The 14,025-nt window shown below is 39.5% G+C and overlaps 1 protein-coding gene and 1 long non-coding RNA gene across 2 annotated transcripts in view; one reads left to right on the top strand and one right to left on the bottom strand.

The window, feature by feature from the left end:
* Nucleotides 1-7,429, bottom strand: part of LOC146860465 (uncharacterized) — a 48,646-nt gene extending 41,217 nt beyond the window's left edge. The window contains exons 1-2 of the long non-coding RNA XR_014978820.1: nucleotides 7,372-7,429; nucleotides 6,303-6,386 (exon numbers count right to left, since the gene is read on the bottom strand). This is a non-coding gene — a long non-coding RNA (uncharacterized LOC146860465). The remainder of the gene's footprint in view (nucleotides 1-6,302; nucleotides 6,387-7,371) is intronic.
* The window catches only part of LOC146860464 (ras and EF-hand domain-containing protein-like), a 222,550-nt gene that overhangs the window by 101,976 nt on the left and 106,549 nt on the right, over nucleotides 1-14,025 (top strand). Inside the window, exon 3 of the mRNA XM_085644353.1 lies at nucleotides 700-790. Within this exon, the coding sequence (XP_085500479.1) occupies nucleotides 700-790 (91 nt within the window). The remainder of the gene's footprint in view (nucleotides 1-699; nucleotides 791-14,025) is intronic.

Below are 14,025 nucleotides of genomic sequence, written 5' to 3'. Positions count from 1 at the left end.
CCCCTCCACTCTGCTCTAAGCCATTAACTTTTATCCACGCTGAACAGCAGCAACGTCCTATGATTCTGGGCAAATCACTTAATCTCCCCATGCCTAACAAAATGAATTTGTCCATATTTAACACAACTGGTGCTCGTGTAAAGTGCTCTGAAAGCTTCGGGTCGAGTTTGCGCTATATAACTCTATAAAAAAAAAAAAAACACAATGGCTTTGCTAATGCTGGTTTCTATTCCTACCCTCCACCTTCAGTGTCTTTAATGGGCAGGTGAGGAAAAGATCATTGGATAAGCGACTTATTGTTTGAATTTAATGGTTTATTTTAACACGTTATGTGCTTGCACTATTATTTCTGCTTGTTTTCTAGTGGCTTGATATAATAAATCAGTCCACTGTCCTTCACTTAGCAGTGCAAGTAGTAAGGGCTATGCTTCATTGCAGGATCCCTAGATGCCACCCCAGTGATGCACCGGGGTAACCTATGCAGCTGTAAATGACAGCAACACTAGTTTTGTGACCCACTAGACCCATACCTGGAAAAAGCCCTATGTTTAGTATTACTAGTCTAGGAGTCCAGTTTGATATGTCTCCCTCCACCTCTTTAGCACTTGGGTGTGGTGATGCTGACACTAAATTGTGTGCTTTGTCCGTGTTTTTGTTTGTTTCCTCTAACTTCCTGTTTCTGTGGAATCCCATTGGCAGGAGCGAGGAGGTGACAGCCATGCAGTTGGCAGAGCTGGAAGAAGACTTACAGCAGCAAGTGATGAATGCAGAGCATAAGGCCCGAGAAGAGGTGAGCGCAGCTGCTTTCATGATGGAGTGGTACTCTGATACCGTGCTCCCCCAAAGGACTTCATGTTTCGAAGAGACGATTACCCCTGATGAGCTTACCACTGCGGCACACCTATACTGTGCTTCACAGGCACAGCCAGCCTTCTTCCAAAGGACTCTCTCCTTGAACATTCTAGTGCCCTTCTCCCTCTAAATGTGCCACATAAAGTGTTAGGTAATACAGTAGTGTTAAAGTAGTGGGTATCCACACTTCTGTCTTGAGCTCGAGTCTCACACTTTACATAGCCCCAGTACTCGTTAAGGAGTATAATTTTATTTGTAAATAATTACAAACATATAAACTGTACTGCTGCATAAATCTAAATCTTTGATCTTCAACTCCAGAAAATGTAGGGTTTCGTTTTGAAGTGTTTTAGAAAGCGGTGGTTGGCTGTAAGACCGGTTATTTTGTCATGCAGTGGTTGCCCATACATTAAGCAGTCCATCCCCCTCAAGCAAGTCTTGACTTTTCTCACCTGACAGCTGTTTCCAAGTCTAGAGAGTGACACACCCACAATACATAAGTCGCCCATTATCGAAGGTAGCCCCCAAAAATGGTTCTACATGATGGTACCAGCTAGTCCAAAACCTAATCTAAGAACAACCACAGCAGGACCTACTGCACTGTATTGTTCTCACGACTCAGGGGAGCTAGAGTAGAAATCAATTTACACAAACTTGAACCCACAAAAATGATCAGATTATGCAGGCGTGACGGTGCGCCTGGTCCAAATGGCATACCACAGGTCATTTACAAAGAAAATCCCTAATTTCGGACTGACAAATTCACCATTCTTTTTAACCATGTTTTCATCTCGGGTACAATTCCAGACAGGTGGCACGGTTCTATATTAAACCCAATTTTCAAAGGTGGCGATAGTTCCAAACCAGAAAACTATTGTCTAATAGCCTTATTGGATGTGGAGGCAAAGTATTTTGAGTCTGCTCTACAGGCTGAACCAACCTAGTCTCGCACAAATAACATCATTCCACTAAATCAAACAGGGTTTATGAGGGAATTGAGGACAACAGCAATTATTTTGCATTGGCACTCAGTTGACACAAAAAAAAAAAAAAACCGCAACCCCTTCATCTAAATTTAAGTCTGTTTTTGATCGCGTTGATCATGGCAATTATGGCCCAAGCTCGCCAAAGAGGACATTGTTCAATTCCTTTTGAGAGTGATAGAACTGTACACCAACACTTAGACTCGAATAAAAATAGGCAATAGAACTCACGTCTCAAGGAAAATATGGAGTTATCAAGGCCTCAGACAGGGTTGTGTCCTAGCACCATTTCTCTTTAACCATTTTCTAGCAGACCTAACAAGGTCTCTTGAGGTAAATTGTCATCCCCTCGCCAGGGTCCACTGCGACTCAGTCATCTATTGCATGCAGGTGATGTGTTCCTTTGCAGTCTAACCAAGGTTGGACTTCAGCGCCTTCTGGATGCACTTTTTCAATGTGCCCAAGAAAACACATTCGAAATTAATCGGAAAAAAACAAACAAAGTTATGGCAATTTCGACTCCTAACATTTGTTTGCAAAATTGGTCTCTAAATGGGCAGCCTCTCAAGCACATTGTTGTTTATAAATATTTGGGGGTCTTGATAAATAATAATAAAGAAACCCTTTCCTTGCAAAAACAAGAACATATAAGAAAGGGTAACAGGGATAGCAGCTTTCCTTTCCTTGTAAAAGAACTTAAACGGACCTACGCTCTCGTCAATGCTAACGGCTATGGCTCCAAAACCTTTTCCAGCCCTTAGCTACAGCAGCGAGGCTCTACGAGGGCGAGGCACTGCCTCGCTTGAAGGAATAATAATTGAAACCTAGAGACAAGTTTTCAAGATCTCAAGAACCTCATCACCTGCGAAGGTCCATTTGGAATCTGGCCTTATAGAGCAAACTATTGCCAGACAGTGTGCTTTTATCAGGTATTGCTATAGACTCCAGCGCTCTAATGAACATTCTATTAACATACTGGAGTCCATAATTACAAGACCGCCGCTGACGCCGTTCAAATATATTTGGAAAAATCTATAGCCACTGTGCAAGCACAAGCCTTATGGGAGTTGTCATTATCATATGCAGCTTATAAAGAAATATTAAAGAAGTGCATGAGGAAGAAGTCTTTTCTAGAGGCAGAGTTGCCATTGGCTGAGCGATCTCACGCCTGGATGCTGATCATGAAAATTTTGAAACCTGCACCTTGTTTTGGATGCACCTATTCAGTGTTTACACAACACAAATCTCTGTACCTTAGGTTAGGATTATCTCTGTCACCAGTGGAGAAACCGCCCTCGCTTATAAATGCGGGGACTGCTTGTAGGCTCTGTGAGGCGCCCAAAGAGGGTCCAATCCATTTGGTTTGTATCTGCCCACAATTAAAACAAGCAAGACGAGGGCTGCTGAAAACGCTCCTTGACTCCAGAGGCAGATGGACATGTAGGCAGGCACTTAATGCCCGTCTCAACCGGGGGGATACTGTGCTAGACGGACCATGTGTTACATTTCTCACTAGGTTTTAAACACGTGTTGAGAAAAGACGCATCAATGTCTGAGCAAGAGTCAAAATTAATATCTTAGTACAGTCTGTATTGATTCAAAAAATTATACCGATCTGCTTACATCTATTTTAAATTTAATTATGCACTTTATTTCTATATTTTATTCTTTTAATCATGTATGAAATGGTTCCTACTTGAAGGTAGTATTAATTGCAATGGTTTTAATTGACGCATGGAAATGTCCAATTTGTCCAGAGTAATAAACGAAGGAATACTGTGGTGAAATTTAAAAAAAATCCATATAATTAATTGAAACACATATCAGAGAGTGAATACTCAATATAGAGCTTACGTACACCACAATTACATGCTAAATATCACCACACCCTAGAATGCAGCTTGCCACCCTGGGTACTAGGAAGAGGGCTGCAACATATAAGCTGCCAGTGCATGGCACTGTATGTTATTTAAAGATGGCTGCAGCGTGTGGACGGCCTCTCGGTCTTCTTGAGAGTGCAGTCAGCCTTAAATAACATGTGTGTAATCCCCTCTTCCCTTCAGTTGCTGGCAGTGGCTCGTAACCCAACTACTGCCCTATTCACAATTCATATTCATGTAATTTTGATGACAAAGAAAGTACAATCTTATAAACCTTCTATTCCAATGACCAGCCAAAGTACAATTTTAAAAATATCTATATTAAAGATGAGTTTAAGTTGTGTGTGTGTGTGTGTGTATTTATATAATATATTTATATATGTTCCCAAAAGCTGCCCTGATACGAAGACGCACTCACAGAGGACGATTCAGCAGAAACCTTTAATTTTCAAAACCGGCATTTCCTTTCTGATTCGGTCCATGGCATGACGCGTTTCGGGGCTGGCTGATCCTTCCTCAGACATTAATGGAAATTCACAGATGCCATAACATACCCTCTCCTTTTCTGCATGCTAATTAACTGATTTCCCTCCGGTGGGCCTCTCCAGTGAGTTGCAATATTCATGCATGCTGGGAGTTGAAGTATGCAATGCCGATTCTTCCCCTTCAGTGGGTTCTGTTAATTTTCACAATAATGGTAAACATTTTTTCAGCCCTCCAGTGGGCCTCAGAGTAAATCCGGTTTTGCATTTAACGTGTATGTGTGATGGAAAAGCTTCCAATCAATTGTTTTTTCAGAGAAAACATTTTTCTTGAATTGTGTTTCCTACCCAATGTACAGACAAATTGTAGGGGTACCAGCTGAGTCGGCCTTAAGTTCATTAAGGTTTAACAAATAGGCGAGGTTCCACTTCTGCCCCCTTACTGAACTACAAAGTGATTGTAGTGTAGGGACAGTAAGTCCTAAACCGAACATGAAAAATTGTGGGCCTGGCAGCGAGCTAGGACATGTGACACGACTAGGAGTTTCACTCTGCAGAATTGCACGGAGTTACATGAAAACCTGCGCTGCTTGTGCTAATTTTTTTGAGTCAGGAGCTCTCTTCGTGCTGAAAAATCAGCAAGACCAGCACCACGTGGTGCTCCAGAGGGTACTGCTTTTCACGTTGATATTGCTGCCACTCGAGTAGATTTTCTAAAGCAGTTTTCTGACTGCAAGTGGTCGTGACCGTCTGCGCTGCTGAAAGCTCGCCAGGTTCTCTCCTAGTGACTGAAAATCTTGCTAGGGGACGCCAAATCTCACTCGTGCTTGCCAACTTACTGATGGTGTGCCGTACGCGGTGAAAAAGTCCACTATGCGGCAGTTGAGGGAATCAGGCCGGGACTCCACGTTACATGCGTAATGCAGAGTGGCCAAAACTCCACTGGCAGACTAGAATTTATCACCCATCGCTAGACACAACACTTAGGAACTTGTCTGGAGCTATGGTGGATACACTAACCCACGTCCATACTCCATAGCCTGGCTAGATGGCCCTGCTATCCAACTCATTTATTGTTCCTTTCCCAACTCTGATACTTCCACATCTGAGGTAGTCCTGTCCTAGAGGAATGAAAAGGCCGGTCCCACCTAAGCAGCATTTGCCAGGGGCTCAATAGGACCAAGTGTCCACCTATCCAACTTTTGGAAATTTTGCCTTTCAGTCAGTCATCGCCTTGGAGAGAAAGCTTTCCAAGTAGGGTTCTCCTCCACCTTCATGTCACTAATGGAAACCTACAATGCACTTCATCTCACTCTTGTTGTTGTACTTCCACCTGTGGAACAAGGAGTTGGGCCTACCAGGCTCTGTACAGGCTCTCAACAGTGTCCTTGCACCACATAACTGCATGTTCATGATTAAACCTTTGAGAAAAAACAAGGACCCCCTGAACAATGGATAGTTAAATTCCTAGGACCGGGACTTTAATAGTAATGACAAAAACTACTAGGCAATGTCAATAAAGTAAACAAATTGCACAATATCTATGACAATAAGAATACCAAGGAAGACTGAAAAAATATGTTCAAAGTTGTTACTATTTTAATAATTTCTTCTCCTATTATTTAAACAAATGATATTTATACAAAACCTTAAAAAAAAATGAAACAATATTTGACATTACATTTAATCAATATGTATAAATAAAAGGTTAAAAAGTGGCAATATCTTTATTAACTCGACGCGCGTTTCGGCGTATACAACGCCTTCTTCAGGAAAGACAATTATATAAAAAAGAAAAAACATACTCAGATTTCATCAGTGGTTGTCCGTATCTTGTCATGTTTTCTCATGAAAAACATCTATTTAAACAATACATATCTCTCTTTTAAAATATATAATAAAAAGCACAATATGAATCAATAGCAACAATCTATCTACATAATCTGACGGTCTTCCTATGTATCATACATTACGATTTATTTACGGTGCTATATCGGAGTGCTTAAAAATGAAGTTTAATGAAAGAGGTCTATTAAATAGTAAAGGCCTGTAACATTATATAATCAAGAAACAATAAGATAGAAAATAAGTAGCCAATCACTCACAGATCCTGTTTCAATGTGATGAGTTCCTAGTGATTAAAACCTGCAACTCCATAGTCGGTGGATGTCTTTCATTCTAATAAATGGCTGAAAAAAATGTATGTATCACCATTATTATAGACCTGCATGAAGGGGTCTAATCGTCATTAATGTACATGGTAGCTGCTGTTTGTATAAGCTATCTATATAATTTCATTTTGGGAAAGAAATTTGACGAGATTTATGCTCATAAGATAGGCAATTGAAACTAATAAATCCATGTTAATAATTTAATAAGATCACAAAGAAATGAGGACTGTACTCTATTCGGTAACAGTATGAGCAATCATCATGCTCCAAAATTCGAACTGATATTAGTGGACTGGAAAACTGAGATTGGTTATGAAAATCAAAGTATCTAGCATTAATCTATCACAATTGGTGTTAATACTGATATTATGCATGTTCATTAAGAACAGATAAACCACAATGACGAAAGGGATTACCTGATTAGAATACAATGCACCGAATGTGCAACGATGTCTTATTTGATTTTAAAATGAACGGTTTCACAAAAAGGTCTGATGTCGATGAAAGAAGAAAAAAAACAACTATGTTTAATAGTAAATAGATTACAAAGAGATAGAGATATCCTTAACATTAAATAACTGTAGGATTATATTATCTTTTGATCTAAAGAGAATTTTAAAGGTCAATACCCGATTGTCAAACAAGCCTTGTATAGGTATATTGGAAAGGCGGCCAGGTCTTAATGTTAAAATCAATAAAATGATATTCTGGAAAGCCTCAGAAAAAATACACAGTCTATTGTCAAAACCGCGACCTTATAAAAGAAAAAAGGATACATTATAAGTCAGAGTAACAATGAACCCCGTAATTACCTTGCAATAAAAAATTCAACGAAGAAACCTGAACAAGCGCTCGATATGTGATAGTGTTCCAAATATGTAGCTGAATAAGCATACACAGTAAAGGACTTATCTAAGAAGGAATGTAACAATATATATCTGAGCATGTAAAACTGCAGCTTCAGAGTAAATCAAAGTTCCTGTAACTACAAACTAGTAAGTACCTGATAATAGGAGGCTTCAGGTAGGACCAGGCTAAGGATGGCTATCGGTGACGCCTTCAGAAAAGAGTATCAAACGTGTTGGTGTCATTCTACACATTATATACTCTATGGCTAGTCACATGATAATCATGTGATTCTAAAAAGTGTCATGTGACCGAGTTGGTGGTGGTCAGAGAAGACAGATTGGAGTGAAGATGGTCAGAGAAAACAGACTATATTGAAAACCATGGAAACTTTAATGTTCTGTCTGACAAAATTTCAAAGACATATCAATCTGTTTGGTATTATAGATATCAATTACTATAATAACCTTGTATTATTTCAAAAACCTATTGACCTGATATTTATTATGTAACAATGAGTGATATATGATAAGTTGAGAGTTATGAAGATAGTAACCAAAACTTTGTCGGAGTTGTAAAATCAACACAACTAAACGAAAGTTAGATTAAAAAATGATATTTTGTCAGACAGAACAATAAAGTTTCCATGGTTTTCAATATAGTCTGTTTTCTCTGACCATCTTCACTCCAGTCTGTCTTCTCTGACCACCACCAACTCGGTCACATGACATCTTTTAGAATCACATGATTAGCATGTGACTTGCCATAGAGTATATAATGTGTAGAATGGAACCAACACATTTGATACTCTTTTCCGAAGGTGTCACTGGCAGCCATCCTTAGCCTGGTCCTACTTGAAGCCTTCTTTTATCAGGTACTTACTAGTTTGTAACTATAGGGACTTTGATTTACTCTGAAGCTGTAGTTTTACACGCTCCTAGATATATATTACATTTTTTCTTAGATAAGTCCTTTACTGTATATGCTTATTGAGCTACATATTTGGAACACTATCCCATATCCAGCACTTGTTCCAGTTTCTTTGTTGAATTTCTTTTATTGCAAGGTAATTACGGGGTTCATTGTTACTCCGATTTATAATATATCCTTTTTTCTTTTATAAGGTCTTGGTTTTGACAATAGGCTGTCGGAGGCTTTCCAGAATATAATTTTATTGATTTTAACATTTAGTAGTACCTGGCTTCCTTTCCAATACACCTATGAGGCTTGTTTGACAATCAAGTATTGACCTCTAAAATTCTCTTTAGATCAAAAGATAATATAATCCTACAGTAATTTAATTTTAAGGATATCTCTATCTCTTTGTAATCTAATTACTATTAAAAATAGTAGTTTTTTAGTTTTCTCTTTTGTAGACCTCAGACCTTTTCGTGAAACCGTTGACTTTAAAATTAATAACGCCTCGTTGCACATTCGGTGCATTGTATTCTAATCAGGTAATCCCTTTCATCATTGTGGTTTATCTGTTCTTAATGAACATGCATAATATCAGTGTATGAACACCAATTGTGATAGATCAATGTTAGATACTTTGATTTTCATAACCAATCTCAGTTTTCCGGTCCGCTAATATCAGTTCGAATTTTGAAGCATGATGATTGCTCATACTGTTACCGAATAGAGTACAGTCCTTATTTCTTTGTGATCTTATTGAATTATTAACATTAATTTATTAGTTTCAATTGCATATCTTATGAGCATAAATCTGATCAATTTTCTTTCCCAAAATGAAATTGTATAGATAGCTTATACAAACAGCAGCTACCATGTACATTAAGGACCATTATACCCCATCATACAGGTCTATAATAATGGTGATACATACTTTTTTTCAGCCATTTATTAGAATTAAACATCCACCAACTATAGAGTTGCAGGTTTTAATCACTAGGAACTCATCACATTGAAACAGAAAATAAGTAGCCAATCAATTACAAATCCTATCTTATTCTTCCTGGATTATATAATGTTACAGGCCTTTACTATTTAATACACCTCTTTCATTAAACTTCATTTTTGAGCACTCGGATGTAGCACCCTAAATAAATCGTAATGTATGATACATAGGAAGACCATCAGATTATGTATATAGATTGTTTTATTTTGATACATATTGTCCTTTTTATGATATATTTAAAAAAAAAAAGGAGATATGTATTTTTTAAATAGATGTTTTACATGAGAAAACATGACAAGATACGGACAACCACTGATGAAATCTGAGTATGTTTTTTCTTTTTTAGATAATTGTGTGGCTTCCCTGAAGAAAGCGTATACGCCGAAACGCGCGTCGAGTTAAAGATATTGCCACTTTTTAACCTTTTATTTATACATATTGATTAAATGTAATGTGTCAAATAATGATTACTTTTTTTTAAAGGTTTTGTATAAATATTGTTTGTTTAAATAATGAGAAGAAATTATTAAAATTGTAACAACTTTGAACATATTTTTTCCGTCTTCCTTTGTCTTCCTATTGTCATAGATCTTGTGTAATTTGTTTACTTTATTGACATTGCCTAGGAGTTTTTGTCATTACTACTACATGATTGAACCTTGCCTTACATTTTCAAAAATGTTTGCTCTGCGGTGCTAGCCTAGCTATTTGGTTTTTTTATGCATATTTTTTTTAACACTGTAGAGTGGTGCACTACAAGGATACCTCTCAAAATTGGTTTACAGACTTTCTCTTTTTTAAGTCGAAGCCTACCAGACCGCACAGCTGTCTTGTTTGCTAACATCTTGGGGACATTCTGAAAGCTTACCCAAGAATAAGGTGGGACTGGTCCATAGGGCAATCAGGCAGTGTCCGAAGGACTGGTGTACCAGATCAGTGTGCGGGCTGTTTTTTTCTCAGTTTGTGACCTGCTTTTATGCCTTGGTGGGCCAGTTTTTATTGATTTCCCTGATATTACCACAAACATTGCCTGCATCAAACACAAATGCATACAGTATCCTATTCCTTGCAAAATACCCATACAGCATGTCTTTACCGGCTCAACTGACCTGATTTACAAATTTGGGCCACCTTTTTTAGCTACCTGGTTCGGTAATGAGGGCCACTTTTGTTTGTGTCTGGGCCTTTCCTTGTCCCAGTCCAACCCTGTCTGTGAATGCATTCAGCCCATTGCTTTCCTCTGGCTTTGTGTTTTGAAACTCACATTTGTTTGCTTTCTATTTGCTGACTTTATTTGTTTTAGGCTGTCCAGCTTGAGTTTACCCCTCCTGCGGAGCATAGCCTATTTACTGTATTCTTCCACTAGTGCTCCCTTTCTGTAAACAGGCCTTTACATCTTGTTCTTATTTTGTCACATTTTCTGCACATTCAAAGACCGGTCAAATGTCAGGCTTTGTCTTTCAAGGGAGCTTGGTGTTTACTTTAATTTCTCTGAGCTCAAAGTGAGAGGATTAATTTTTCAATTTTGCTGTGATAAGGAAAGATTTAAATTTTGTTGTGTGCTATGAAAAAAAGTCTGTAAATGAACTCTGGCGATATTTCAGAATATATCAAAATTAGGAAAGCACAAGTCAAGCACATTGTTTCGAATTCTGAAGTGTGGTGGAAACAAATCTATTAATACGACCAAAGCCAATCAGTACACTAGGTGATGACATTTCGGGACATTATCGTTTGGAACTGTATACTTTTAACAGTAAAACTGTATGTCTCTGCAAATGTAATGGTCACTTCAATTGAAAATGTGTTGTCTGTAATGGCAGTGCGCTACCACACCACGCGTACTCCAAAGTATGCTACTCCAGTCTACTCCACTTCACTCTACAATACTCTGCTCTTTGCCCCTCCACGCCACTTCACTCTATGCCACTCCACTCTACACCATGCCACTCTACGCCACTCCACTCTACTTACACCACTTCACCGCACTCTAATACATGCTATGTCACTCCACTCTATACCACTCCACTCTGACACTGTGCCCCTCCACTTGACTCTACTCCACTCCCTCTGTGAAACTTGACTCCACTCTACTCTGACACACCATTCCACTCCACCCAAGTACACCAATGCAATCTCTACGCTCAATGCCACTCTGCTCTGCAACAATCAATTTCACTTTATGCCGCTCTACTATACAACACTTCACTCCACTAGTCCACTTCCTCTATGCTACTCCACATAATTTTACACCACTCTATGCCACGCCACTCTACTACACCCCACTCCACTCTACGAAACGTCACAACACTCTACTACACTCAACACCCCTCCACTCTGTCCCAACACATTTACTCTGTACACTCCTCCACTCTGTGCCCCTCCACTCCACTCCCACAACACTCTGACTCTCCATTCTATGCCACTATACTCCACTCCATGACACTCTACTCTACTGTACGCAACTCTTTCTGTGCCACTTTACTCAACTCTGCGTCACTCCACTCTGTGCACTCTACTCTACACTGGAACTCTGCTCCACTGTCACTCTACTCCATGCAATGCCCCTCCAATCTGTGCCCTTCCATTGTACTCCACGCCACACTACTCCAGTCCACTCTATGCCACTCCATTACACTCTGTCACTGCACGACACTCTACGCTATTCCACAACACTCTAACACTCCATTCTTTGGCACTCTGCTCCACTCTGACAATCTACTCCACAGTACGCAGCTCCCTCTACCCCACACCACTTTACTACACTCTACTCCACCCCACTCTGACACTCCATGCCACTCCTCTCTACAACACTCTACTCCTCTCTAATACTCTACTCCACTTTGCAACTCCACTCCACGACTCTCCACTCCTCTCTACGACCTTCTACTCCACTCTCTGCCACTTCACTGTATGACACTACTGAACTCTATGCCCCTTCAATCTGCACCCTTTCACTCTACTACACTGCACTCTACTCCCTCCATAACACTCCACTTTGTGGCACTCTGCACCACTCCATGACATTCTGCACCACTCCATGACACGCTACTCCACTCTAAGCTAACATTTAGCCATGCTGAACAGCAGCCACGATGCTGTACAACATGGCATCCCATTGGCAAAGCCATTCGCTCTTGCATAAGTGGGTCCTATAGGATTCGAAAAAGTTTGTTTAAATTAATTGATGCTGAGCTCTCCAGCGTCCTCACGTGGCTGTAATAATTTACACCAGGGATGCAGTTTTCTTAAATATGACGGGCACCTAACTTCGGTAATCTGCATTATCCCCAGGTGGCCCTCTTAATAGGATCCCACAGTGTGGTGGATGGTAACCAGGAGAGAGTTACTCTATACGGTTGAAAGACGCAATTGAGAAATCCTGCCCAGTGGAATGTTCTGGCGCTAAAGAGGAATTTAGTGTTTTCAGCGCATCTACCTTATCAGGGCTTAGTTCTGTTTTTTTCCTATAAGGTCATCCCAGTGGTTCTCGTGCACCAAAGATGGGAACACTTTAGAGACCATTATGCTGAAAAGGAACGGACAATATTTTGATAAATTGCTAAAATTCAAAACAAATGTAATATAAGGATGTAGTAAATTTGCTATTTAGTAGTTACTAAGTAGGACAGGAGCTTTGAGTTTAATCAACTTTCACCTCTTCGTGCATTGTGTATAGCCCGTGAAATCTTGGATATTCTCATTATATTTTTAATTAGGCTCTTTCTTCAGCCGGACGTCCTGCTTCGATGGAATCACTTACAGATGTCCATTCTTCTGATATCACCTAGTCCGTTAGACCATTGTATGTATCGGACTCGCTCCTAGGACCACCCTCTCGCGCTTCAGACTAGTTAGATATAGACCACCTCCTCATGCTTCAGAGTACTCCAATACAAAACCCTGTTCTCTAACTTTAGCCAGTCCAATCAGGACTGTCTATAATCTTCGAAAGTAACATTCCTAAAACTTAACACTTTTCAAATATTAGTTCTAAAAATAAATTTGTGGAAAAAGGTACACTTCCCAGAGTGTTTGTTTGCAAAACACATACAAGTAAGGACCGTGTAGAATAGGGTAAAGGGCTCTGGGGTAATGTTGTAGGTGTTACGGGTGTGAGGATAGGGGCTACTGTTATGGGTTGAAGTATGGTTAAGGTTTTGATGCAATGCATCGTAGACTGAAGGGTAGGAGTAAGGGACATGGGGTATATTAAAAGTATTTGGTTCTGTACATAATGTTAAAAGTATAGATTTAAGGATTGTTGGTATAGTATTTAAGCTCGGGGTTATAGGGTTAAGATACAGGGTTTATTGGTCAAGGGTATGAGTTGGGGGTAAGCTTGAGTACTAAAGATATATTTCTAAGGCTTTTGGCAATAAAGTTTTGGGGAAAAAGACACACAATTGATGGGCGGAATGCCGAACAATCAAAGTTTTGGGGACCAGTGTCAAGAGGTTGGGGTACAGGATTGAAGTTTTAAAAGTGTGGGATACAGGGGTTAAGGGTTAGTAGCATTGGGTAAAGGGTACGGGGTTAAGGATAGGGGCTAATGGTTGGGTTTATAGATACAGGGCTATAGGTGTGGGGTATCTGTGAGAAGGGTGTATGATTAAAGATATGAAATACAGGGTTAAAGGCATAGGGTTAAGAATTTGGGGTATGGCATAGGGTCAAAATTGACTGGCCTATGGTATAGAGGTTCAGGGATTGTGGTTTGAGTATATGGTTAAGGATATAAGCAATATAAATTAAATCTATGGAATGAGGGATTAGTGATTTAGCATGTAGTGTTTAGTGCTAAGGATTTAGGATTAACGGTTTGGGTATAGGGTTAAGTGTTTGTGAAATAGATGAAAAGGTTTTGAATGTAAATGTTAAGGTCTAGGGTTC

This window comes from Triturus cristatus, chromosome 3_1 (assembly GCF_964204655.1).
Source record: "Triturus cristatus chromosome 3_1, aTriCri1.1, whole genome shotgun sequence".
NCBI classification, from domain to species: domain Eukaryota; kingdom Metazoa; phylum Chordata; class Amphibia; order Caudata; family Salamandridae; genus Triturus; species Triturus cristatus.
The sequence above is the reverse complement of the archived record's forward strand: the minus strand, read 5'-3'. Positions and strand labels throughout refer to the sequence as shown.